Source organism: Hyaena hyaena, unplaced genomic scaffold, assembly GCF_003009895.1.
Source record: "Hyaena hyaena isolate Hyena2069 unplaced genomic scaffold, ASM300989v1 scaffold_155, whole genome shotgun sequence".
NCBI lineage: Eukaryota > Metazoa > Chordata > Mammalia > Carnivora > Hyaenidae > Hyaena > Hyaena hyaena.
This window is the reverse complement of record NW_024080787.1, coordinates 2,808,432-2,835,110: the sequence shown is the minus strand read 5'-3', so window position 1 is coordinate 2,835,110 and position 26,679 is coordinate 2,808,432. Positions and strand designations below refer to the sequence as shown.

General features: G+C 53.5%; 1 protein-coding gene across 3 annotated transcripts; it reads right to left on the bottom strand.

The window, feature by feature from the left end:
• Positions 1-232: 232 nt before the first annotated feature.
• On the bottom strand, positions 233-26,045 carry NLRC3 (NLR family CARD domain containing 3). Of its 3 annotated transcripts, XM_039239272.1 has the most exons (20): positions 25,762-26,045; positions 18,864-18,956; positions 18,286-18,347; positions 17,815-18,016; positions 15,969-17,718; positions 14,898-14,984; positions 11,160-11,243; positions 10,637-10,720; positions 9,171-9,254; positions 7,886-7,969; positions 7,323-7,406; positions 6,603-6,686; positions 6,005-6,088; positions 5,476-5,559; positions 4,935-5,018; positions 2,798-2,881; positions 2,312-2,395; positions 1,560-1,643; positions 1,091-1,174; positions 233-795 (listed from the first exon to the last, which is right to left on the bottom strand). In XM_039239272.1, the coding sequence occupies exons 4-20, from the start codon at positions 17,990-17,992 to the stop codon at positions 705-707; spliced, it is 3,198 nt and encodes a 1,065-aa protein (XP_039095203.1). In that variant the 5' UTR covers positions 17,993-18,016; positions 18,286-18,347; positions 18,864-18,956; positions 25,762-26,045; the 3' UTR covers positions 233-704. The 3 variants fall into 3 exon arrangements, with proteins under 3 accessions (XP_039095203.1, XP_039095204.1, XP_039095205.1); XM_039239273.1 differs by lacking the exon at positions 7,886-7,969; XM_039239274.1 differs by lacking the exons at positions 233-795; positions 1,091-1,174; positions 1,560-1,643 and having other exon boundaries at positions 2,332-2,395; positions 2,798-2,901.
• Positions 26,046-26,679: the final 634 nt, after the last annotated feature.

Below are 26,679 nucleotides of genomic sequence, written 5' to 3'. Positions count from 1 at the left end.
GCATCAACATGTAACGTGCTATTGATGACCCATGCGCTAGACCCCACATATGTGTGTCAGATATAATCCGTGCCTTTGCGAGATTTGGTAATGGATAAAAAAGAGCAAAAACCTTGGCAGAACTTTCTCTGTCTCCATAATTCTATAATTAAAAGCCTTCATTTCTCTTCAAAACAATCCTCATAGTTTTTCCATGTGTCTCTGAGGAACATACTCCTAAGATCTGTTCTTGAGGAAAGAAAGGTCCCTTCTGTCACCAGTGCCAAATGGACACTTTGCATAGGCTTGAAGGGGGCAGCTCATTTCAGAGAGAGGGAGATGATTTTAATCAGCAGAAAAGGACAGTAATAATAAAAGTTAGGGGTGCATGAAGACCCGAAGGCATGAATAAGCTCGCACCGGCTTCTCACCTGCTGAGCTGTAAGGCCTATGTCCCTGAGTCCTGTGGCAGAGACCTTCCCTTCTCTGTACCATAGCGGAGAATCCATGTCACCCCTTCCTGGACAGACCCTGGACCAGGAGAGGTGCTCCTGACCCCATTGGTAGCACCTTTCCTGCTTTCTTGCAGGAGACCAGCGTTTGTGCAGGTCAGCATCATTCCCAGACCTTAGGGAGGAACCCTAGACTGGGGTCTTTTTGTTCAAAAGTTTCCTGTTGGCTTCTCTGCCTTTTCTCTTGCCTGGTCCACCAGGAACTTGTTTTGCTCAAATTTCAACAGTGCATGAAGGAGCATTTGTCTTGATAGCCTCTGAGATCATCCTGGCACCAGATTCCCCAATGTGATTTCCCTGGAGGCTGAAAGAGAAGGATTAGGACAGGGCTTGAGAGAGGGGCCCAAGGGCCAGAAGCCTGCAGGTTTCCTTTAGTAAAGAGCAGACAGTCACTACATGAAATGCAGAGTTCTGGCAAGACCATGCTTCCAGGATCCCTCCCACGGGGAAGGCCCAGAATGGTTCCCTCTTACACCCAGTTGCCCTGCAGAGCCACCGAGAGACCTGGGAGTCAGCTGGCTTCAAGAATCAGGCGGAAGGCAGGTCCTGACCTGAGTGAGAATGGCAGGAAAGAGCAGATGCTGCCGGGCCCCACTCACTTGATGTGCTGGAGGCCGTGGTTCCCAGAGAGTGCAGTGGCAACGCATATCGCCCCATCCATCCCCAAGGAATTCTCTTGAAGGCTAGGCAGAGAAAAGACAGAGACAGCATGGTGAGCCATTTGGGACAGAAGGACACGCCCCAGGAAGCAGCGCTGCATTAATCACAGGTGTCACCCCAACAGTAAGGTGGTGGTCACCCCTGAGACCAGTGTCTACAAGTAGCCAGGTGCTCCTGTCCAAGCGCCATGGAGGATGTGAGACTAAAACTGCAGACGTTAAATGGCTTACCTCAGACAGAAGCTAGCCAGAATGAACAAGCCCGTCTGCAACATGGACTCCAGTAGCGCTATTTCTATTCAGAGGGAAGCGGCTTACAGAGGAAATCAAAAGCATCTCATTTCCTGGGGGAGGTTCCAGCAGAGAAGTCTGCTGTTCCGGGCACAGGTAGGCCTCTACGACCACTCACTTGAGTCTTCGGAGACTTGAGTTGACCTTCAGAGCATTTGCTAAGGCTTTGGCTCCGGCCACCCCGATGGCGTTTCCTCTTAAGCTGTCAGGAAAGATACAAAGCCTAAGGCACCAGGGTGACTGTGGGGTGAAAAGAGTGCCTCCTCAGATGAGCGTGGGCCCCTGGGGAGCGGCAGCAGGGACTCCGCAGCCACAGGGGGCAGTTCCTCCTTCCTGACTCCCTGGCACAGAACAGAGATCGGTTCTGGGGAGCAGGACACACCAGGAGGGGCAAAGCTGCCCCAACCCTGGTGGTTCATTGGAGCCCTTGCCCTCCTCCATCCCAAAGAAAGGAGAGCAGGGCTGAGATGAGAGAGGGGACACTTCCTCCAGTGGTTCCCATATGCTCAGCGTCCCAGGACCACAAGAGCAGGACTGACTGGGACATGCCTGAGGCCCCCACTGAGCTTAAGTCTCCCCTCCAGGGTTTGGATCTCCTAGACCAAGGTCAGTGGCCGGGGACCCCTACACAGGACCTCGGGATGAGCTCAGCCCAGGCAAGACCCAGGAGAGCGGGAGCCCCAGTAGTGACTCCCAGGGAAGAGGAGTGAGGTGAGAGGGGAAGCTGGGGAATGCTTCATCTAAATGACCACATTAAGTGATTGTGAGTTTCCATGTAAATCGATACATTTTCCCTTCCATAACTTCATTTTGAATCAACAGCTTGGTTTCTTTGGGCAAGAGACAATAACCAGAGACTGGAATACTCACTCAAGAATCTCCAAGGTCCTGTTCACAGCCAGGGCATCCCCTAGCGCCTGGGCCCCCCGGGTGCCGATGGAGGCCACCTGCAGACTACAAAGAAGAGATGTGGTCAGTGTGGACAGGCCAGGGCTCTCAGGCCCCACCCAGCCCAGCTTCCATGCATCCTTGTCCTTCCTTCTCCAGCCGTGGACTTAGGCCTGCAAATGGCAACATAGCGCGGAAAACCATTGGCCTGTGATCTGTCTAAAGAACATCCAGCCTACGCTGATGCTGAGGACAGAGATCTGGATGCTATGGATACGAGAAGGAGAGGTGGTCCCCTGGAGAGTTTGAGGAAAAGCACTCCCTGAACGCTTACTTCTTACTTTGTCTCCATTGCTAACATTAGGAAAATCAAACACACCTCCCTTGGCTGGGAAGCAAAACTGGTATTTGGTAGGAAACGATGGTACACGGCCAGCTGCCTGGGCCACCGTGCACATCAGCACTTACTAGAGAGCAGTGAGGGCTGTGTTGGCCTTTAGTGCGTTGGCCACTGCGGAGGCACCTTCATCCCCAATGGCGTTCTCCTGCAAACTGAACACAGAGTGTGACCTCTGGGCCCACAGGGCACGGGGCTAGCTAGCACTTGAGCTTGAACCTTCTAGATTTCATTCAGACCGCACATACCACAGACTAGACTCCCAGAGTTGCCAAGGGGATAACCACCCCCCACCCTCACCCCCCAGCCTCCTAATTAAGATGCAGAGGGCTCTGGCATCTCTATGATCCTGGGTCATCAGAAGCAAACAACAAAAGGGACACGTGAAATACTCTTAAGGGTTAGGACAAAAAAAAAAAGGGGGTGCCGGCCAGAGAATTAAGTCAAAGCCCTTAGTCCCTGGCCATTCTTGCTCGTCAGCGTTTTACATCTTTTTTTCTTTATTTCCCTTCACATTGGAGTAAAGTCATAGATTCTAGAGCAGTAAATGATTGAGAGTTCGGGTGGGCATTGGGATGTTGAAGGGAGCAGCTGGCATTCACAATTTTGGCAGACATGTTAGTGTGTGTGGTGCCCTGGCCTGATCCTGTCTCAGGTGGGGGGTTGTGACTGAACGAGTAGGTGCCGTGGGCCATGTGCTGGTGGCACGGAGGGCCCCATGGGGTCTCCTACCCCCGTGTCACAGAGGCTGCTGGAAGAAATAGGTCTACACTGGAACCTCCAGGATGAAGGATGGGGGAGGGGTCTGGCACATCCAAGGAACCCAAAGAAATGGAGTCCAGTGGCTGGTGTGTGAAATAAAGGAAGCAGGTCTTTGGGGCCTTTTTTAGAAGCCAGGCTGAGGGTTGGATTTCATTCTACAGGCACTGGACGGCCATTGAAGCGTCGCATTTAGGATGGGGAACAGATTTATGTTTTGGAAAGATGTTTGGCCGGCAGTGTGAGTGGATGGACTGGATGTGGAGGCAGCTATGGGGACACAGGGTGAGTGGAGCTGGTGGCTTAACAGTGGCCTTGGGAGTAGAGGGAGGCCGTGGTTCCTTGGGAGGAGAGTCACAAGTGGGAAGCAAGAGCAGAGACGATGTTTCTAGCTTGCATGACGGGTTGGCTGGGCCCATCCCTGAGGTGGGGCCGAGAAGCAGACTCGTGAGGAGGTGGTGTGGGCACTGTGCGAGGCAGCCAAGGGGAGATGCAGAGCGGGCAGTGATTACGTAGGTCTGGGCCTCAGGGGGGAGGGATATGGATGTGAGGGCGCCAGGAATTTGAAGTCCAGGAGTGTGCCAGAGGACAGCTTCTGGAAAGGAGAACTCATTTGAGATACAATGGCTTAGAACAGACCAGCCAGAGATGGGCTATCCTGGATGCCAAGGGACAAGATGTGGACGTGGTCAAAAGCAGATGAGACAGAGTTCCCATTCAACTCCACAGCTCCACTCACTCGTGTGCCCAAGGGAAATGAAAACGTTTGTCCACACAGAAGCTTGTATGTAAATGTTCACAGCAGCGTTCCTCACAAGAGCCAAACAGTCCACACCACCCGGATGTCCCTCGACAGATGAGTGGATAAACAGCCTATCTATGCACACGATGGAATAGGACTCATTCATAAAAAGGAATGAAGCCGTGATTCATGCTGCAACCTGGGTGAGCCTTGAAAACATGATACTGAACGAAAGGGCTTGGTGGCAAAAGGTCACATACTGTACAAGCCCATGTTTGTGAAGTATCCAGTACAGGTAACTCCATAGAGGCAGACAGCAGGCGTGTGGTTTCCAGGAGCAGGCGGACGGGGGCAACGGGGAGTGACTGCTAATGAGTGTGGGGTTTTGTTCAGGGGAGATGGAAATGGTTTAAAATTGTGGGGATGGCCGCACAACTCTGTGAATATACTAGAAGCCAGTGAAGCGTACACTTTATCTGGGTAGATTTTTGTGGTACGTGGATTATGTATCAACAAAGCTGTTTAAAGAAAACGAAACACAGAAAATAAGGCTGCTGGCCTTAGGGCAGAGGAGGCTGCGTGCTGAGGGCCTCGGGTGCAAGCGCAGCGCAGCCGTGCGCCTGGCGGACAGCGCCTGGCGGACAGCGCGGTTTCAGATTTCCTTGCAGCCCTGCCCTCCCCGCAGCCCCTGCCGAGGCCCCACTCACTCGAGGCTGGTCAGGCTCCTGTTGAGCTGTAGTGCTTGTCCCAGGGCCTTGGCAGCACCGGCCTGGATGAAGTTCCACTGCAGGCTGGGCAGACACACACACACGTGATCATGCGGGCCAGGGCGGAGACCAGGAAAGGGGGGACTCCTCCCAGGAGAGTCTGGGAGTCCTCCCCAGGGAAGGAGACCTTGCAGGACAGGGTCCTGGCCACTGATGGGCAGAACCCCTACAACCCGCCTCAGGTGTAGTCCAAAGGGGTCGGTGAGTACTCCCTGGCTAGGGCTGGACACAGGGACGGGCTCCAATGAAGACTCCAGAGCCCTCTGTGTGAAGCTGGTGAGGTGACACTTGGAGGTGTGACATGGGTGCCCACCTCCCACCTTTGGCCTCTCTGTGGACCAGCCCCAGAAAGCAGAGTGGGGGGCAGGGCACAGCCTACTGCAAGCCCCTGAGGCCTTGTGGGGGAGCCCAAAGCCAGCTGGTGTGATGGCCTTGCAGCTTTGCAGAAGGGACAGGCGCAGTGAGGGCGCCGTAGACTCACTGAAGGGACGTGAGGGCCTGGTTTTCTCTCATTGCCAGCGCGATGGCCTGGGCGCCCTGGTCGTGGAGGAGGTTGGCTGTCAGGCTGGGAGGAGGGGAACGGGCGAGTAAGCAGGAGCCTGCAGGCCTTGGAGCCCCACCGTCTTTGTTCAGCTGGGAATCCAGCTCCCCTCCTCCTTGAGGACCAGCCTAGCGCATGTTTTTTGAGCGCTGGTGTGTGCCAAGCACGTGCCTTCCTGACAGCTGCGTGGACATGGGGTCCAGGACAGATCACCTCCCTGGAGGACTCTCCTGATCCCTGTACTACACTGCCCCGAAGAGCTGGCCCCTCTCACATCACCATGGAGAGGGGGCCGTGGGGGCAGGCAGGGTCCCCACGAACTTCACCCACAGGTAACTTATCACACGAGCGTGGAAGGGCTGCCCCTCTCCAGCCTGTAAAATGACAAGGTGACGAGGGTCTGTAGTCCCCTGTCACCCTGGGCCCGAAAGGGGCCGTAGGAAGCACAGCCCTGCACCCACTCACGTACTCCAGGCTCTTCAGGGTGCTGTTGCTGCAGAGAGCTCGAGCCAGGTCCTGGGCTCCCTCTGAGCTGATGGAGTTTTCCCGCAGGCTGGGGAGAGAGAAGACCCTGAGCTGCTGACCAGACATGGGGACTTGGGGACATGATCCCTGGTGCTCAGGCTCCTCAAACCCAAGGAACCACAGGTGTGACCTGGGTGTCCTGAGTGATCGGGTGCGAAGAGCCTCCGTGAGGCAGGGCTTCCACGGGTGGCCAAGCATCTTCCCGTGGGACTGCCAACAGTGGGACTGCCCAGGAGGAAGCGGACCGTTTGACGGGTCCTCAGAGGTGAGGGGACGGGGGCAGGCGAGCGTGCTCAGCTGCCTCACTGGCTTGTGTACCAGAGGGAGCAGCAGAACTGGCCAGGCAAGGACCCTGGCTGTCCCCTGCTCTCCCAAGCATGTGGGATGCTGGCTCCAGGTCCCAGCTCCCCAGTCACAGATGTGTTCTTAACACACCCACAGATGGAGGGGTGGCCTCCCCAGCACCAGCCTCTCCTCCCAAGTCCTAAAGGCCCTTAGACACCCTGACCAAAGGGAAGCTGGAGAGGGAAGCCGGGACTTACTTGAGGCTGATGAGGGTCTGGTTGCTGCAGAGGGCCCCCGTCAGCGCTGCCACACCCGTGTCACTGATGGAATTGCTCTGCAGGCTGCAAACAGGACGGGGCAGTGCTTGGGCAGCTGTCCCAGGACCCCCAGGGAGCCACTGCTCCAGCCTGGGGACTGTAGGCATCGGGCTCAACAGAGTTGGGAGACCCAGGGTGCTCTTCTCATCATCCCTCTTTCCTGTCTCCGTCCCCCATGTTCCAGACCCTGCTAGGTCAGGGCAGGTGGCTCTAGAGTCACCAGCCCCCAAAGTTTAGACTCTGCCTTGATTTGAGTGGCTCTAAATGGCTTGGGGTAGAGGTGTGTGTTGTGTTTGAAACCAGGGTGGGGGCAGCGCTGAGCTCCTCCAGCCCCCACCAAGGCCACTGCAGCCGATGCTCTCTTTAGCCACCAGTGCCAGCCTAGGGAGACTTGGTTCTTGTGACTCTGGAAACTCCAGAAGCAAAATCAACCTCTACTGTCCAGGGGAATGGAGCTGGTGGGTGTGAGGCAACAGTGAGGTGGGTGTGGAGAGAGCCTGAGACCATCGTGTGCCCAGAGTTGCTGGTTGGCTGGATTCTGGCATGGTGGTGGCCCTGACTGACAGCCCTCTTCCAGGACCTGCCCACCTTCTAGATGGGGAACCCAGGGACGTCACCCTCTACCCATGGCCACTCCTAAGTGTGGTCAGGCAGACTCACTCCAGGCTCTCCAGGCCCTGGTTCACCTTCAGGGCCTTAGCCAGGGCCTCAGCACCTCCATCGCCAATGCTGTTACTGGAGAATCTGCAAGAGATAAGACAAGGGTGCACTGGTTTTCTGGAGCAGCCTGGGTGGGCGGGTCCAGGGCAGTGCTAGCTCTGTTGTCTTAAGGGTGCCCAGTGTACAGTCTGTTCTTGAGTCTGGTTGTAGCGTCTGCAAGTGACCCCCAACTGCCTATTAGAGATCAAGGTAGCAAAGTGCTTCTTGACCCCCTAACAGGAGGCAGGGCCAACTCTTTGGTGAGAGATTTTGTGATACTTTATGTGAAGGTAGCCAGGAAGTTCTGGGAAGGCAGTAAATGTGAGTCTGAGACAGTCCTAATTCCTGGGAATCTGCAGTCCAAAGCACCCATCCACCCATCTATTCATCCATCCATCCATCCATCCATCCATCCATCCATCCATCCATCGGTCTCTCCAGCCCCATGCTCACAAATATTTGTGATGGGCTAGGCTTTGTGCCTGTCACTGAGGATACAAATGTGGCCTTTCTGTGTTTCTCACATGAGCTCCTTCAGATTCCTGTTCTGCTTCAGGGCATCTCCCATCTGCTGGGCTCCCACAGGCCCAATGGTATTCTTCTGCAGGCTGTGGGAGAGGGGAGGGGTCCTTCAGCAAAGCTGGCCACAGCCATTCCCATTCTCGGGACAGTCTAGGGGAAGGGCGAGAGCTCAGAGACTACTCAGCTGCTCTCTCCATTTACCACAGCGAGGGCAGAGGGGGCTCTAGGAAGGGTCTGTGGATCATTGCCAAAGTGATGCCAGCAAGATTGATACCATTATGTGGGGAGTCAGAGGCAAGGATGGCTGGGCTCCTTGCCCAGGCAACCCTCCCAGCATCAACAATCAGTCTCCCTCTTGACCAGCCCGCAACCTGCCTCCCACCCCTGCAGTCCTGCCTAGGGCAGACCCTCCATTTAGGCTTTTCTCCAGAAGCTACTTCCCTGCACACTAAATCTGGTGGAGGGAGCTGCTACAAGAGAACCCCTGTGCGCATCCCAGAAGGGCAGGCAGGGCAGGACCTGTCCAGTGTAAGGCCAAATACAATCTAAACTAAAGGGAATTTTCCCTGATTCCAAAAGGGAAACTTTCCCTCAGAGCATTTCTTTGAGAAAACTTGGAATTGTAAATCTGTCCCTCTGAGAAGCATGTAAATCCTTTTAAAAGCTAAATAAGCCTCTTGCCAGATCGACAGCCTCTAAGGGACCTCGGAGCCACGTCTCTGAAAGGTACACATCAAGGAAGGTAGCACTGCTCCAAATGGTAATTGTCTGCTTGTCATAATGGTACGAGGAGTTTGGCTTTTCCTTTGGGTAAAGGCAGTCAGTGAACAGCTGGCTTCCCTAACTACTGGGCAAATTGAGGAAACACTACAGGTGAAAAATGGTGCCGTCCAGTCCTCTTACTTGAGGACAAGTTATCTTTAGAACACACATGTCATGGGTTGTATCTGCTTGGCTGTAGAAAGGGGTGAGATTTCTTTCGGTCTTTGCCAGCTCGTTGGTGGATTGCCAGTGATGTGCACTGCGGTCTGGTTGAGTCTTCAAATAATGCCACTGTTTCCTACCTTTGTGGAGAGGATTTTCTGCTTTGGAAGGAAGCATTACTTTTAATTATTTTCCCAACACCTGTTCTGTAGAAAAGCAGTGGACATTGAGATTTCCAAGGACCATCCAGATGGGTCAGAAAGTCTCAGGCCATCTCCCCATTCATCCTTCCTTGCAGAAAACAGGCCCTTGGAGGAGGGGGGAAGAGCCGGGGGGTCTCTGCTGGCCAGCATGTCCACTTACTGTAGCACAGAGAGGGTCCGGTTGGCGGCCAAGGCCTCGGCCACAAACCTGGCACCATTATCCCTGATTGCATTGCTCTGGAGGCTGTGGAGGGAAGGAGGAGGTACGTCACCAATGGCGCACCAGTGGTGGCCTTAACCCCTACCACAGTGTTACCGAGGACCAAGGGGTGGGGAGAGAAGCTGACCACTACATGCCCTTGCTGCCCACCACACAGGATTTGGGAACCGGTGGTTTCTCCCAGGGGAGCATAAGGATTCCCTCTGAGTCTCTAAGTGTTTGTCTGCTGACTGGAACCAGTGTGCCCATGGTATCTGGATAACAATAACTAGGTTATCAGTAGTCTTAATTACAGCAAAAAGACATTAAGTAGACTTAATTACAGCATCCAAGTGTTGACAAGGACGTGGAAAAATTGGAACCCTCATCCACTGCTGGTGGGGCTGTAAAATAGTGCAGACCCTGTGGAAAACAGTCTGGCAGTTCCTCAAAAGGCTAAACATAGAGTTACCAAGCACTGGTAGGTATTTACCCAAAAGAATTGAGAACAGGTACTCAAATGCTTGGACGTGAATGTGTACAGCAGCATTATCCACAAGAGCCAAGAGGTGGAAACAACCCAAATGTCCATCAACTGACAAATGGATAAGTTGTGGTCTGTTCATACAGCAGAATATTATTTAGCCACAGAAAGAAATGAAATACTGACATGTGCTACAACGTGGATGAGCCTGGAAAACATGCTAAGTGAAAGCAGCCAGACACAAAAGGTCTTACAGTATGATTCCATGTGTATGAAATCTCCAGAAGAGGTAAACATAGAGACAGAAAGCAGGTTGGTGGTTTCCAGAGACTGGGGGGAGGGGAGATTGGGAGGTGATTGATAATGAACACAGAGTCTTCATTTAGGGTGCCGAAAAGATTTTGGAACTAGATAGAGGTGATAAAGGAACAACTGTGAATCTACTAAGTGACACTGAAATGTATACTTTAAATTGGTGAATTTCACCCCAATAAAAATACATAAATGAAAAAACTAAGGATGGGTACAATCACATATGACAGCTTCTAAAAGGAGGACAGCAAACCATAGGAACATTCTAGAAAATGGGCTTTTCAGTGTCCTGGAAAACATCTCAGGGGAACATTCTGACACCATGGCCTTGGGGATTTCCCACTCAGTGGAGAAGAGGTCTCCCTTACAAATTATTTTGCTTTTCCACCTCTATACAACCTCACCCTCCTTTCCTCTATCCCTGGATTAGGCTGTAAACAAGTACAATGACCAAAGAAGAACTGAAACCTGAAACTTGGGTAGATACAAGATCATGTGGTATCTACCAAGATAGGAGCCAGTATAGCATGCTGCCATTTTGAATAATCTCCCACTCCATAGTTGGCACCTGGGAGAGGGTTTTCTGGGCCTTCTGCTGGTTATAATGGGGCAGGGAGCAGATGGTAGGTACCTCAGAAAGGCCAGAGTACGGTTAATCTTCAGAGCATCTGCCAGAGCCTTGGCCCCTTGAGGTCCAATGGAGTTACTTCGGAGGCTGGCGAGAAGAAGAAGGAAACAACTGTTTTCTGTTATCCAGTTTCCAGGGAGGAAAGAAAAAAAGTTACATTGACCCTTAAATCTATGCTCTTCGAATATAATGGGGTTTAAGGTTTCGTGTCTTGTGGAGATCCTTATTTAGGTGAATAAGTAAGGAATTTCCCAGTATGGCCCCGTGTGATGGGGAGAAGAAAGCAGCATCTGATGGGCATGGCTTGGGCCAAGTATGGAGAGGAGAATCATACCAACTTTAGAGCCAAAATTCTGGTGGGCCTCCCTGGGCTGGTCCCAATAGCTGATGAGGAGCTAGGAATTTGCTCACTCGGCTATCCTTCCAACCCACCCAGGGGAGAGTGTTGTCTAGGGGACTTCACACAATGGCTGGTAAGCTCTCCCTGTCCCAGTGGTGGAAGGTTGGCCTTTGGTGTCCTACTTACTCCAGAGCAATCAGACTTCTGTTGACCAGGAGGGATCTGGCCAGAGCTTTGGCCCCTTTGTTACTGATCTGGTTCTCAGCCAAGCTGCCCAAGGAGAAGGAGAGGAGTGGTTATTGCAGGTCTACAAATCTCATGGGCTCTTCGTCAATACCAGGCTTGTGACCCAAACCTCCCTGTTTCACCAGCATCATGAGGGCCTGGACACAGGTGGAGATGAAGTGAGCCCTGGAACAGAAATACCTGGCCCAGGAAATCCTCTGAGCCAAGCAAGGTAAGGCCAGAGGGCAGGGGACAGACCCTCACACTGGCAAAGACTCCCAGGGCAAAGTCTGGCCAGAATCCAGTACAACAGCTTCTACGCAAACAGTGCAGCAAAGAGCATGGGCAGTTATAGAAATTTCCCGCAAAGATCCCAGGCAGTGGTGTGCTGGAAAAAATACAAAAATATTGATTTGTAGCGCTGGCCAATTTCCATGGTGTAAATACTTTGGCCATGGCCAATTTCAAGCAGTCCCAGCTTGAAAAAATTCCTAAAACTTTAATAATCTGCTCTCATGAACTGTGGCTGAATTCTTAGTTCTAGCTCACCACTGGCACCTGCCCTTTTCTAACGCATGAAAGGAAAATGGTACTTACTCTAGAATTAACCTCAGAGTAAAACAGAAACGGGTACCTGGGTGGCTTAGTTAGTTAAGCGTCCAACTTCAGCTTAGGTCATGATCTTACGTTCATGAGTTTGAGCCCTGTGTCAGGTTCTAAGCTGACAGCTCAGAGCCTGGAAGCTGCTTCAGATTCTGTTCTCCCTTTCTCTGCCCCTCCCCTGCTTGTGTTCTGTCTCCGTCTCTCTGTCTCTCTGTCTCTCTCTCTCTCTTTCAAAATAAATAAATAAATAAATAAACATTAAAAAAAAAAAAAGTAAAAAAGAGCACTTTTCTCTGCCCTGAAAGGGTGATTCCAGGAATAAGCTGGTGGATATACTTAATGTTGCTTCATGGACCCAGTTTCAGAAATAGTACCTGTTGGGAGTTCTTTACAGTTTCTTAGGCATTGAAAACTGCAGAGGGTCCCCCTGGGATACAGTTAGAATCCCCACTGCTTTTCAAGCTGTCTCTGAAGGGGCCCCCACAGTGTTCCTCAGAAAAGCTTCAGGAGCCCCAGAGGCTGATGGGGCACCAAGTGCCTAGGCTCTGGGCCTCCCCGTCTCCTCTTTCAGTCCAGCAACTCCCCAGTTGCCTATGTTTTACAGGGATTCTGCCTGATAGGTCACTTTTTAAAAAGGTTCTGTTGCTTAGAGTTTGAAGACCATTCATCTGGGGGCACCTGGGTGGCTCAGTCAGTTAAGTGTCCGACTTCAGTTCAGGTCATGATCTCGTGGTTTGTGGGTTCGAGCCCCATCTCGGACTCTGTGCTGACAGCTCAGAGCCTGGAGCCTGCTTCAGATTCTGTGTCTCCCTCTCTCTCTCTGCCCCTCCCCTGCTCATGTTGTCTCTGTCTCAGAAATAAGTAAAACATTAAAAAGATAAAAAGAAGACCATTCATCCAGACCACCCTCTACGTAAGTGTCCTCAAGTTCTAGAGAGCCTCCGTCCCTTCTCTGCCCAGGACTTTTGTAACATTTTATAAGTAATATCTCATGAGCCATGTGTGTTTTCTGAAGGGTGCCTTTTCAGATGAGGATGTGGTCCTGAGGACCATCTATAGAGAGAGGAAGAAGAGCACGTGGCCATAGAAAAAAATTTTGGCTTTTGTTCAGAATATTTTCTGAACGCTATCCAGATTCCTTTATGCAAAAACACTGGAAGTTGGACTATTTTACTAAAAGCTCCCATGAAGGAAAAATATTAATGAAATTAATTAATGTTATTGTGTTTCTTTCAAAGGACTTGCATTTATATCTCTGGCTGCAAGACAAAGGTAATCCTGTTAATAATAGCTGGCCCTCGCACGGTGCTTCCTCTGTGCCTGGCTTGCCGTCCTCAGCACGTAGCTTGAATTAACCCACTGAAGCTGCTTCAACAACCAGAAAGGGGAGTATGCAGGAAAGGGTTAACCTTGAACCCAGTTCCTGAGAGGTGACCTCGAACAAACAAACACTTGGAATGTCCTGCCTGATAAGTTGTCTGTTTACCTGGGGGCTTTGGGTGGTGCAATAGCAGGTTGATCTCCCTACTCCTGGAGGGGCTTCCCATGACCCACCTCTGGTACAATCTCTGGCCCCTGCCCGGGTGAGGCTCCCTGGTTGGGACACTTCGAGTGTGCTGTTGTGCATGGTGGCTGGGGAGGCAGGCGCTGTCTGTACCACCACGCCAGAAGGACAACAGAAAGCTTGCTCGGTCTCTCCAGGGCGCCTCATGTACCCTTCCTTCTGCACATTTCATTTATTTATTTTTAATGTTTGTTTATTTGAGAGAGAGAGAAAGACACACACACAGAACCCAAAGCAGGCTCCTGGCTCTGAGCTGTTAGCACAGAGCCTGATGTGGGTCTCCAACCCATGAACTGCGAGAGCGTGATCTGAGCCGAAGTCGGACACCCCACCAACTGAGCCACCCAGGCGCCGCTCCCTCTGCACATTTTAATCTATATCCTTTTGATGTAATGAACCACAAGTGCAGGGATAGTAGCTCTTCTGAGTTCTGTGAGTCCTTCTAATGAATCATTAAACCTGAGGGGAGTCCCGGGGACTCAGAGATACCATTTTAACCCCCATTTTTACCCTCTTTCGGCACAGAGAGGACTATTACAGGGTCACACAGAGCCCACCACTCACGACTGTCCTCTGTGACTTCTTTTTGCTCCTGACTCAGTCCATGTTTGTTTTTGTTTTCTCAGTTTATTCCAGAACCAAGAGGGAGGCTTATGTGAGGATGAAGAATTGCTCTCTGGATGCTATTCTCCAAACTGCTCTCCCTAGTTCTAACCACCCGCAGGTCACGAGCCCACTACTCAGTGTTATTGAGACTTAGAAATGTGATCAGATTGGGGCACCTGGGTGGCTCAGTCGGCTAAGCGTCTGACTTTGGCTCAGGTCATGATCTCAAGGTTCATGGGTTCGAGCCCCGCGTCAGGCCTTGTGCTGGCAGCTAGCCTGGAGCCTGTTTCAGATTCTGTGTCTCCCTCTCACTCTGACCCTCCCCTACTCACTCTGTGTGTCTGTCTCTCAGAAATAAATAAATTTTTTTTAAAAAATTAAAAAAAAAAGGAAGTGTGATCAGGCTTGGAAATGTGATCACAGGAGAGATTTCACAAGCATGAAAAATTCTATTTTACCGTCAGCACATAGGCTTCCGTTGCATCACAACGTTAAAGATGCAATGTTTAAATTTTATTTGTTTGCATGGTTTAAATTAAAGTTCAAATTGAAATTTTAAATTAAAAAATTTCTAATTTTATTTAAAGACACAGTCCTGTGCCTATAATACTGTTTTGGGGGCAAAGATTGAGAGGAGCTTAGAGAACACTGGGCCTGGAAGCACAGAACATAGAGTATCTGGAGAAATGCTTCCATGTCCATGATAGCACCTGACCCTCACCATATCCTTTCCCTCTTCTTACAGGTGAGGTACCTCAGCCTCTGGAACTTTCTGGAATGGGCAGAAACAAGCAGCCATATGTTTCTAAGGCACTCCCCCTTGCAAGCACCTCTGGCCAGTTGAGCAGAGAGGAAGATGGGAAAATAGCCCCGGACCCTTCGCAACAGGTGGGCACCCCGGGTGGGGTCTCCCAGGTCAGCATTACCTGATCCTCTGAATGCGACAGTCCTTCCCACTCAGCACACTGCCCAGCAGCTCCATCACGGGGTCCTGGAACTGGTTGTTGTCCAGCCTGCAGGAGGCAGGGCGGTAATGAGAGGGACCACCGCCCACAGGCAGGTGGAATTAGGCCCTGGCAAAGGGCTGCCCTCAGGGCAGCACACACACCCAGGCTGGCATCCCTTCCCTGTCTGCCGTTCCCATGGCCATGCAGCCCCCGCCACTTGGCAGCTCACACACCCGTACTAGTACACCCGCTGGGCTCGGGGTTTTCCTGGGAGGGGCGCTGGGAGGCTAGTGTTGTGAACCCCAGGATCCCTGCCCAGAGGGGCGTCTCCCCGGCAGCCCCGCACACCACGTGAGTCTGCGGGACATGGACTGCTAGCTCTCCTCCTCCTAAGATGTGGCAGCTGCTCTCGGGTCCTGACGGGCCCTGGTCTTACGCTAAGGCCTGGAGCAGGTTGGAGGACAGCGGTGGGGGGGAGTGAGTGAGTGAGGCCTCTGTCAGCAGGGGGATGGTTCAGAGTGCTGTAGGTTGAATTGCGTTCCCCAGAAAGCTCTGTTGGTGTTCTGACCATCCCCACCACCCCAGTGCCTCAAGCACATGACCCGGTTTGGAAATAGGACCCTTGCAGATGTAACAAGTTAAGATGAGGCCATTCTGAGGAGGGCAGGCCTGTCTGTAAGCGAAGCGGACTGGTGTCCTTATCAGAGGGAACACCACATGGAGACAGTGACACGGAGGAGGCGTCCGTGTGGCCACACAGATTGGATTGATGCGTCTACAGGCTGAGGACTGCCAATAAACAGCACCAGCTAGTGAGGCGGGAAGGCTTCAGAGGGGGCTCAGGCCTGCTGACACCTTGAACTTGGACTGTGGTCTCCAGAGCTGTGACAACAAGTTTCTGCTGCCTTAAGCCAACCATGTTGTGTCCCTTCAGACGGCCCCCAGGATGCCGATGTGGGGGGTGGGGGGGCGTGGTGGAGGGGAACAGCCTTCCAGGCCCCCGCTGTCTCCTCCCTGCACCGTGCAGAGCCGCCCCCCCGCGGCGCCCACCTCAGGCTCCGGCAGTAGAGCAGCTGGGGCAGCAGGCTCTGGAGGACGCCCTTGCTGAGGCACAGGGACAGGTTGGCCTCCTGGGCGCAGGCATCTGACACCTGAAGGAGGTAGGCCAGGGCCGCGTGGTGCCGGGGGCCGGTCAGCCCCGCCAGGCCCCCGCTCCGCATGGCCTCCTCCACACCGCGGGCCAGCTCCGTGTGCTGCAGCTCGTGCAGGCAGTGCAGGACGTTGACGGCGCGGGCGCACACCGCCGCGTCGGGGACCAGGCAGCCCTGCAGGAGCTCGGCCGCCTGGGCCCGGTAGCCCCGGTGCTCACCCTGCACCGTCAGGGAGCCTGCCAGCAGGGCGTTGACCCTGGGGGACAGGAGCCCTGAGAGGAAGCGCAGGAACACGTCCAGCCGCCCGTCCTCGGCCTGCATGGCCCGCTGGGCCGCGCTCCTGAAGTGCGTGAGGAAGCCGAGGCGGGGCCAGGACACGCCACCCTCGGTGAAGAGGTCGAAGATAGCCCGCTTGGCGGCCCCATAGTAATACGCGGCGGCCAGAAACTCCTGCAGGGACAGGTGCAGGAAGCAGTAGGCCGGCAGCGCGGCCAGCGTCTCTTCCCGCTGCAGGAGGCAGCCGCGCAGGCCGCCCTGCAGCAGAGCGAGGTCCACGCCGAACGCCTTCAGGTCCTGCTCGTAGAACACGTACTTCTTCCTGACCAGCCCGTGGAAGGCCAGCCGACCCAGCGTGCCCACCACCTTGCGGCTGCTGTGGGCCGCCTGCTCGATGCGAGGGCTCGCCTTGCCCTTCTCCTGCCCATCCCCGCCGAGGGCCATCCTGAAGTACCAAGCGTAAAGCTCGCACAGGGTCCTCGGAGTCCACTGCCCGGAGTCCTGGGGCCCCGGCCTGCTGTGGCGCAGGTGACCCAGTGCCGACCCTGCAAGCTGGCAGAAGGCTGGGACCGTGCACATCAGGTACAGCGCCCTGTCTGCCTGCACCTGCCTCAGGACCCAGTCGGAGAGGGTGTGGTCCTCGGGGAACATCTCCTCCAAACACGCCTGGATCTCCCCCTCATCAAAGCCCCGGATCTCTGTCATCCGGTCTACCAGGCCCCCTGGGATCTGGCCGGCCATGCTAGGGCGGGAAGTGACCCAGACAGAAACTTCCGGGAAGAGGTTGCCCCGGATGATGTTGGTGACCAGATGGTCCACCTGCATCTCCTTCCTGGGGTCCGTGCAGGCCGCGGTGTTGGAGAAGTCCAGAGTTGTCTTACACTCGTCCAGGCCGTCCAGAATCAGGAGGGTTTTGGGTGGGGCTGCGGCCGCCAGCCCAGACTCCCCGATGTGCGGGAAGACGGAGCGGACGAGTCTGTCTGCTGACAGCTTCTCGTGGGTGTTGAGATCTCGGAAGGTCAAAGGGAGCACCAGGGAGAAGTCCTTGCCAACCTGTCCCCGGGCCCAGAGCTGGACAAAGTTCCTCACCAGGGTGGTCTTACCCACGCCAGCTACCCCAATGGTGATGGAGATGCGGGGGGGGATGGACACCCGAGACAGAGGCAGGAAGAGTCTGTCCAGGGTGATGGTCCTGGCCGTGGGCCAGCCCCCACGTGTGGTCTCCACCTGTGTGAAGTCGTGTTCCCTCAGCTGCAGGTCCGTCAGCCCCTCCAGCAGCAGGAGACTGGTCAGCCTGGGCGAGGGGCCGCCCAGCTCCGGGCTGCCTTTCACCCTGTTCAGCAGAGCCTCCCGGCACTTCTGTATCCTCGAATCTATGGGACAGAGGCCGAAGAGGAGGGCTGGGGAGGGCTGGGGAGGGGAGGGCAGGGGGGAGGGGGAGGGCCCAGGGATACCCTCCATCTGCCTACCATCACTGTGAGGCCCCAGGGGGGACTGTGGCGCCCCGTCCAGGGGCTGTGGGGCCTGGGAGCCCTGACTGCTCTTCCCGGCCAGCAGGTCCATGAGGGCTTTCACCTGCCCAGCGGGGGAGCCGGGGCCTCGGCCCGGGCCTGCCTCCCCACCGGTCCGCACCTCCTGCTTCCTCATGGGGTCCGGGATTGCTGCCAGGAGCTGTGAAGAGAAGGGCCTGAGGTGCCTTGTGCCGCATCATCACCCTGGCCTAGGACAGGTGAGTGAGCCTCCAGGGATGGGGAGGGACCCACTCTCTGTCCTTCCCCAGGCTGCTGGTGGTCGTCTCCATCTGGCCTCCAGGAAGGGCTGGGAAGGGCTGTTCGTTCCTGGACAGTGAGCATCATCCCTGACGCCAGGAGCATGGCTCACATGGGGGGCTCTGTGGATAAGAACCGGGCCCAGGCTGGAGCCTGAGCTCCACCACTTACTGGCTTTGTGGCACCGGGCAGGCCGCCTGAGCTCCTCGTGCTGTGCTGTCCTCATTTGTGACCTGGAAATGGAGACGGGGTTAAGAGCAAGTCTGCTCCCAAGAAGGAGAGAATGAAAGAGGTCAATCTGGAAAGGCCGCGTGCTCTATGACCCCAGCTCTGTGACCCTCTGGAAAAGGCAAAACTGTGGAGAAAGGGAGAAGATCATCTGTGGTTGCCAGGAGGGGAGGGGTGGGGGTGGGGGGCCTCAGGGGCTCTGAGCACAGCGAAAGCTCTGGCGCGGCAGGCACTGCAGCGGTGGGTCCGCGTCATGGTGCGTTTGCCCAGACTCCTACAGGGTTGGTGCCGCCAGTCTCCCTGCTCTCCTGGGGACTCCTGACCCCAGCAGCACCGCTTTCTGCTGGGCACTGCAGCGTGGGGCCACCGAGAGGCGGAGCCATGCCCGGGCACCACCTGCTCACGTCCCTTTTCCTGAGGCTAAGAGTGGCTCCCGTGGCCGAGGCTGGCCGCCCCAGTGTCCCTCCCTCAGCTAAGGCAGAAGCTCGAGGACCCTCAGGGCACCCCGGCCACCTCCTCACCTGCAGCGGGCGGGATGTCTGGCCCACGGCAGCTCCTCTGGCAGGGCCCCGCAAACTCAGGGGGTGGGGGTCGGCCATCCCTTGTCCAAAGGTCTAGGAGAGAAAACAGGACACAGGGCTGAGCAGAGGTCATGCCTACTGCTCCGGATGCCAGCCACTCGCTGAAATGGGTCTGGTCCTGCGTCTTCCAGCTTAACGGGTCCCTGGGTCTCACTGATCATCAATTAGGAGGGGTCACCTGGCTCTAGCCCCAAGGATCCGACATCCTCCTTGACCTTGCACCTGCACTGGGCTTTCCTGGCACTTTAACTCAGGATGAACCTTTTTACCTAGAAGATGCTAAAAGGAGCTTTACAAGTGGAATAAGCGTTTTCCAGTCGCGTCTGAGTGCTGCCAGGGTGTTAAGTAGTGCCGTGACTTCAGGCCAGGCTGGGTGTCCAGCCCAGCAGAGGGGGTCTGGGAGCGTTAGTTAAGAGGCCAGGGTGAGGCCTCGCTCCTTCTGCTTCTTCGGATTCCCTCCTTTGTTCTTCTTAGCGTCAACTCCAAGGGGGAAAAGAAACCAGATGTGGCTTTGACTGAAGTCTCGTTAACGTGGATAGATCAGTGTGGGTGTCACTGAGAAGACTGTCTTTGTGCATTTTGTCTCCTATCCCATCAACATATTAAGTATTCACATTACTTCCCTTCATCTCTCAGTGAATTCTTACTGCAGTACGAATAATTTCATCTCTTTACTAAAATCTCCACAATTGAACAAGTCTTCCCAAATGGGTCAGACCCTCTATACCTCTCCCATGCGGTGGTGAGTGATGGGAGTCACACTGGGCGTGCTTGTCTGACTCCCTGGGGTGGTTTGAGCCCAAGCCGGCAGCCCTCATGTTTGTGACAGTGTCTAAGTAGTACTCTCCTCCTGGAAAAGATTCCTTCACTTCCTTGTTTCCTAGCAGCATTCAGATAACATCACATGATTGCTCCCTGAAGGCTTACTGTGCTCCAGATGTTCTGTTAAGCATTGTACTTACATCATTTCCCGTGTTATAACAACTCTCATTAAATTGTTATGGCTCCCATTTTATGGATGAGGACATTGAGGCTCGGAGAGGTTAAGTGACTTGCTCGGGGCTACACAGCTGGGGAGCAGCTGAGTTGCGAGAGAAACCAAGGCTTCACCGATGTCAGCCTTTGTGCTGGATAATCTCCTGCCTCTTATAGTACGTCCCTATATATTTTTTTAATTAAAAATTTTTTTTTCATTTTTATTTTTGAGAGACAGCATGCACAGGGAAGGGGCAGAGAGAGAGAGAATCCAAAGCAGGCTCCAGGCTCTGAGCTGTCAGCATAGAGGCCAATTTGAGGCTCAAACTCATGAGCCGTGAAATCATTACCTGAGCCAAAGTTGGACGCTCAACGGACTGAGCCACCCCGACGCCCTTTGTACATCCCCACATTAAAAAAAAATTAGGCATGTCTGTTAAATTAGCAAATACCTCTGAGCAGTATTGACACAACCACATGATTTATTTCCATTCAGTCATTGAATCAACAGGTATTTATTGAGGCCCCGTTGTGGCCTGTGGGCGATGGGGGATGTGAAGGAAACAAGTTAGACAAGTCCTGACCCTGTGAGTGTGGTTGGGGTGGGCACACGACAGTCAAGTAACCCGGTGAATGAGTGAGGCCGCTCTGACGGTGACTAGTGCGGTGAATGAAAGCACAGTGTGCGTGGAGGAGCGGGTTGGCTATCACGGTGCCAGAGAAGGCCTCTGTGAGAAGGCTACTTAGGAGCAGAGATCTAAAGAGTGAGAAAGAGTTAATGATGCAAAGAGCTAGGGGAAGAGCAAGTACAGATGCCCTGCGCATTACTGGGGCAGAAAAGCCAGAGTTGTTGGAGCACACTGAATGGGGAAGGGGGCTCACAAGACAAGGTCCGAGGACTGTTGAGACCCACCCACTGTTAAAAGGCTCTTGGATTTGTACTAAGTGTGGTGGGAAGCCACTGGAGAGAGTGACATGATGGATTCATATCCATTCTCTCCTTTAATCTGTGAGCTACACTAAGAGATTTTCTAATACTGGATCACCCTTAGGTTCTTGAATACTATTTTCCATGTAAAACAGGGTGGGCTAGCACAAGAATAGATACAGAAGTCATTAGAACATAATATAGAGCCTAGGAACAAAATACTAGCCTGTGAAAAAATAGCATTAAATTTTTAAAAAATTTTTAATTTTAAAGAGAGATCAAGTGGGGGAGAGGGACAGAGCCAGAGGGGCAGAGGGAATGTGAGACAGAATCTTAAGCAGGCTCCATGCTGAGCACGGAGCCCAAACACAGGGCTGGATCTCACAACCCTGGGGTCATGACCTGAGCCAAAATTAAGAGTCATAGGCTCAGTCAACTGAGCCACCTAGGTGCCCTGGTGGTTTTTCAGTGAGGTGCCAGTGCAGTAGGGAAAATGAAAGAGTAAAAGGTTTCAGGATTGGAAAAGGGAAAAAAAACCCAAACACTTTCACTATCCACAGTTGATATGACATTGAAAATCCAAAAGAATCTACAACTGATTAGAACTAATACATGAACTTAACAAGGTTTCTGAACACAAGATCAGTTAAAAAAAATCATATATATTCCTGCTTGTTAGCAACAATGAAATTGAAAGTAAGATTTGAAATATTTAAAAAGCAAATATCAAGGGGCGCTTGGGTGGCTCAGTCAGTTGGGCGTACGGCTTTGGCTCGGGTCATGATCTCACAGCTTACAAGTTTGAGCCCTGCATCAGGCTCTGTGTGGACAGCTCAGAGCCTGGAGCTGCTTCGGATTCTGTGTCTCCCTCTCTCTCTGCCCCTCCCCTGCTCGTGCTCTGTCTCTTTCTCTCTCAGAAATAAATGAACATTAAAATTTAAAAAGCAAATATCTAGGGTTAAATTTAGCAAAAAATTTGCAAGACCTCCACACAGAAAACTATAAAACAATACTAAGAGAAATTTTAAAAGAAATAAAAGAGGGATTTACCATGTTCATGAATTGGAAACTTACTACTAAAAAAATGCCAATTCTTCCCAAATTGATCTATAAATTGAACGACATGGTAACCAAAATTCCAGCAAGCTTTTTTGGGTAAGGAGGGGAGGGTAGAAATTGGTAAGCTGATTCTGAAACATATGTGTAAAGCAAAAGACCCTGGACTAGGCAAAATTATTTTGAAAAAGAAGAACAAATCTAGAAGATGTCTACTACCCAACATCAAGGCTTAGTGTAGAGCTGTAGAAGGTAATAGCACAGGGGCAGGTCATCAAGTACATAGAGGGTCCTGAAACAGACCCACACATGTACACCTAACAGAAACAAGTGTTTATATCCATCAAAACACAGTATCAGAATGTTCTAGCAGCTTTATTCATAGTGTCCAAAAAAAAAGTAGAAACAGCCAATATCCATCAATAATAGAGTGAAAAAATTTTTTGTAATATTCAGACAGTCAAGTCCTATGTAGTAATGATAGTGAAAGAACTGCTGACAGACTCAAGTGGCTGACTCTCGCAGACACGTTGAGTGAACAAAATGGCACCCCAAAGAGAACATACCCCGTTTAATGTCAGGCCCAACCAATCTGACATGATAGAAGTCAGAACAGTAATTACCCTTGGGGGCAATTTTGACTGGGTGGAGGCACGCGGGAGCCTCGTAGGGTACTGGAAACTTAGATACGTTGATCTGGGTGATCAATATGATCACCGATTGATACAGATACACAGGTGTCTACATATGTAAAAACCACTGAGCTCACTTTGCTGTCTGTAAGTTATACTTCTATTGAAAGAAAAGTGATGCCAGCAGCTCTCTAAATCTCCAAACGTGTGTAAACCAAGGTGAAGCGGTGTGACTGCAGCCTCTTAGCGCGTGAGGCCAGGATGGTAGGGCCTTGTCCCGCTGTTGGGTTGGGCGCTGTCAGGGCACAGCCCAGGGGCAGACATGGCTTCCTGTCCTTGTTTGTCTTGGTACACCCCCAGGTGACACCCTGCTGCTCCTGGGGGTATGGTGGTGGCTAGGGGCATGAGGGGACCGTGCGGAAGAAAGGCTGGGCTCAGTGCTTCTCAGCCCTGGCTGAACAGGGTCTAGAGCACTATTTTGTGTTTGTGTGTGTGTGTGTGTGTGTTAAAATATACACTGCATGAAAGTTACCATTGAAACCATTTTTAAAGGATATAATTCAGTGCCCTTAAATACATTTACAATCTGTGAAAGCATCACCACCATCTACCTCTAGAATGCTTTGTCCCCCAAATGGGAAACCTGCCCCTATTGAAGCGCGAACTCCCAGTTCCCCTCCTCCCAGCCCCTGGCACCCAGCCTTCCACTTTCTGTCACTATGAATCTGACTCCTCTAGGGACCTCATACACTATTTTCCCTTTTGTGTCTGTTTTCCAGGTTCATCTTGTTGTAACATATAAAAATGTCATTCCTTTTTAAGGCTAAGTCATATTCCATTTTTGTAGTTAGACCACCTTTTGTTTATTCATTCATCCATTGATGGACATTTGGGTTGTTTCCACCTTTTTCCTCTTGTGAATAAATGCTGCTGTGAACACAGGTGTACATAGGCCTGTTCAGGTCCCTGCTTTCCATTCCTTCGGGTGTGTATACTCAGCAGTGGAATTGCTGAATCATATGGTCGTTCTAGGGAGAAATGTTTTTAAAAAGCCACTACTTAGCACAACCATCTAGAGGTTTATTTGGTGTGAGGTAGAGCCTCAACATGTATATATTTTTAAATAAATTTGTTAAAGGTTATTTATTTTGAGAGAGAGCGAGCATGAATGGGGCAGGGGCAGAGAGAGAGGGGTGAGACAGAGGATCCCAAGGAGGCCTCACTGTCAGCACGAAGCCTGATGCAGCCTGATGCGGGACTTGAACTTACAAACCTCAAGATCATGACCTGAGCCAAAATCATGAGTCAGACGCCTAACCGACTGAGCCACCCAGGCACCTGGTCAACATGTGTATATTTTAAAGGGGAGAGGAGGCAGGGCTGAGTCGTGTCTGAGAAGGTGGGACAGGTGAGCTCTCCCCTGCCTCCACCTTGCAGTCCCGTCTCCCTCTCAGTGTTGGGAGCCAACATTCCTCTGGGTCAGACACTCATCTGTCTTGCCCTGCTGACCTCAGGGCTAGGGTTGCCAGGTTTAGCAAATTAAGCTAAATTTAAATTTCAGATAAACCACAATCCTTTCAGTATAAGTATATCCCAAGTATTACATGGGATATACTTAGATTTTAAAACCCAGGGCCAACCTCAGAGGCCACTGAGGGTGCTCCCCCCATGGGACAGCTGCATGGCCACTTGTGTGCACAGGCCCTGTGAACAGGGCCGCCCCTGCAGGGTGGAACCTGCCACAGGCCTGAGTGCCACACGTGCCACCAGGGACAGTCTGTGCCCGGTGTGGACAGCCTTCAGTGAGAGCGGGAGGAGGCCCTGCAACCCGCTTAAAGAGGGGAAGACAGGCAGGTGGCCTCGGGCTGCCCTGGGGGATCTGAAGGCCACAGTTGTTCTGAGCTGTGGTGGGCAGGGCCAGCCAGCCAGACGACTGGGGACCACAGCCACCCGCCCTGGAGCAGGCTTCCCCACGCCCCTGCATCCTCCAGAGCATCATCCACGGGGAAGGATGCAGCCGAGGACCTGTGCTTGCTCGTGTTGGTGTCGCTCGGACCCTGTCTGAGCTCGGATCCACAGCTGAGCTCATGCCTCATCCCTGAGAAGACACAGGTCCTGATTTAACTCACCGTCTTTGCCAACAGGTCCTGTCTTGTTCTGTGCTGCCCTCCCAGGGGCCTGTGCAACAGCGCGCCTCTCTCTGCCCACCCGCACTTGGTAGCCGTACGGGCCCCGCAGCGCTGACCGGCCTGGCCGTCCTCACCTCAGGCCACAGCGCCTCTCGGATGCTCCTGGCTCCCGACTCCCTGCCCCCTCCCCACCTCCCGGGGCTCAAGAGTTCAGTTCTCAGCCCCCTTGAGGTAGCTCAGCACTGTGGCCGGGGACCACTTGAGACCAAACAGCCTTTCCTAGAGGTGGGAGGAAGTGGCACCTTTGCCGCAGGACATGGCCCTTCTGAACCTGCACTGTCCGTGGGACAGAGAAGGGACTCCTGGCCTGCACCCCTACCTGGCAACCAGCCACAGGGTGGTCTGTGACGGCCACAAGTGAGACCCCAGCTTGGGGAAAGCACTACCCCCATGGAGGAGACCCAGAGGAGCCCTGGGAAGGACTGTGGGGAGGAGCCTGACTGCGGGGAGGTCCCCATGGCCAGCAGCCACTGCTGGCACAGCTCTGTGGCACCTCTTCTGAGAAGGCCTCTCTGGTTCCCAGCTCTCTCAGAATGATGAGCCTAATCTCCACCCAAAGGTGTGGCTGGAGGAGACCCCTGGGGGCTGCTCACCCGGCACTGAGTGCTGGACCCCAGCCTGCCTGCACCGTCTCCTTGGCCCTCAGGATCCTGGGGCAGGTCTGGCATTGTCACTGCCATCTTACAGGTGGAAGGTGATGTCGGGAATGGAGCCCAGGTCTGCTGATGCCAAGTTTAACCCCTGGGCTGCACTGCTGAACCTCACTCTGCCTGCAGCAGTTTCTGGTTACTTCCTGCTCTTCCTAGCCCATCTCTGGGACCTGGGGAGCTGGGCTTTGGGCCTTTGGCCCATTGTGAGGTATCCTGGGGCGTGTTTCTTTATTCCACATGGTGAACTAGTCCTGCTCAGCAGCTGCCGGCCCCCATGGGGACACCTTCCCAGTGCCACCCAGCCGCCACTCCCTAGACCAGCTCAGGCCTCAAAAGTCACAGTCCTTCCTGCCGGCGGTCTCTTCTTCCTCCCCCATCCTGCACTGAGGCAGCTTGGGCTTGACTTACCTCCCAGACCTCATTGCCCTAGGAATGCCGAGAGTGCGGGGCTGAGGGTGCTCCATCCTGGTGCTCCCGGGCTCAGCCCTGCTCCAGGGGACGGAAGCAGCTGCGTGGTGGTGAGGATGTCCTGGGATTCTCTGTGGCCAGTCAGCCGGGCCCCGAGCCCTCAGGCTCTGTGCGGGGCAGGAGCAAAGCCCTGTTGGAAGGGATGGGGAGGCACTGACCGCGCAGCGCAGGGATGTTCCTGCCCGCCGGCTCCTGCAGTCCCCCAAGCCCACTGGCTGTCACGGCAGCCGGGGCTCCTCACCTCTTCCTGTGTAGGGCTCCACCTCAACCCTCCTTCCTGTCTGATTTCAAAAGCCAACAGCCTCTGAGACAAATCAGTGAGCCGCGGCTGCCCCGGTTCGGCCTTGTCACCACTCTGTAATTCGGAGAGGTAGGGGGTGCCGCCAGGATCTGCACATCTGACTGATGTTCAGGACAGATGTCCAGCCAAGGCCACAGAGGAGAAGGGGCTCACCATGAGCAGACCTTTGCTTTTTGGGGGGGGGCGGGAAACCAGGCTAGCTGCGGGGACATTCGGTGACTTGCCCAAGGCCACACAGCAGGAGGCTGGCTTCTTGGTCTGGAACAGTCTTCTCGCTCAGGCTCCCCTGCTCTGATGCGGCTGTGCCCCCCTTGCTTTCCTTGCTCAGGCACCCAGCTGTACCCCACGAGGTGGTCCCAAAGGCAGGTCAGGTGCACCCTGAGGTGGCAGAGTGTGGCCATTCACTTGGGCACCTGAGGTGGACCTCAACATGTGGGCTGCCCTGACCGAGAAGGGGTGAGGGGGAAGGACATGCCCAGAGTGAACAACAGGAGAAACATTACAACAGGGGACAAGTACAGGACATCCTCCAGTGACAGGGAGCAGGTCACTGTGGG

What these genes read in the sequence shown, in the direction of transcription:
- NLRC3 (XM_039239272.1), bottom strand. Translation starts at nt 17,992, where the DNA reads ATGAGGAAGCAGGAGGTGCGGACCGGTGGGGAGGCAGGCCCGGGCCGA. An exon ending in TGTCGCATTCAGAGGATCAG is followed by an intron (nt 11,244 to 14,897) that starts GTAATGCTGACC and finishes CTCCTTGGGCAG; the next exon opens with CTTGGCTGAGAACCAGATCA. An exon ending in CAGGGCCTGGAGAGCCTGGA is followed by an intron (nt 6,687 to 7,322) that starts GTGAGTCTGCCT and finishes TCCTGTTTGCAG; the next exon opens with CCTGCAGAGCAATTCCATCA.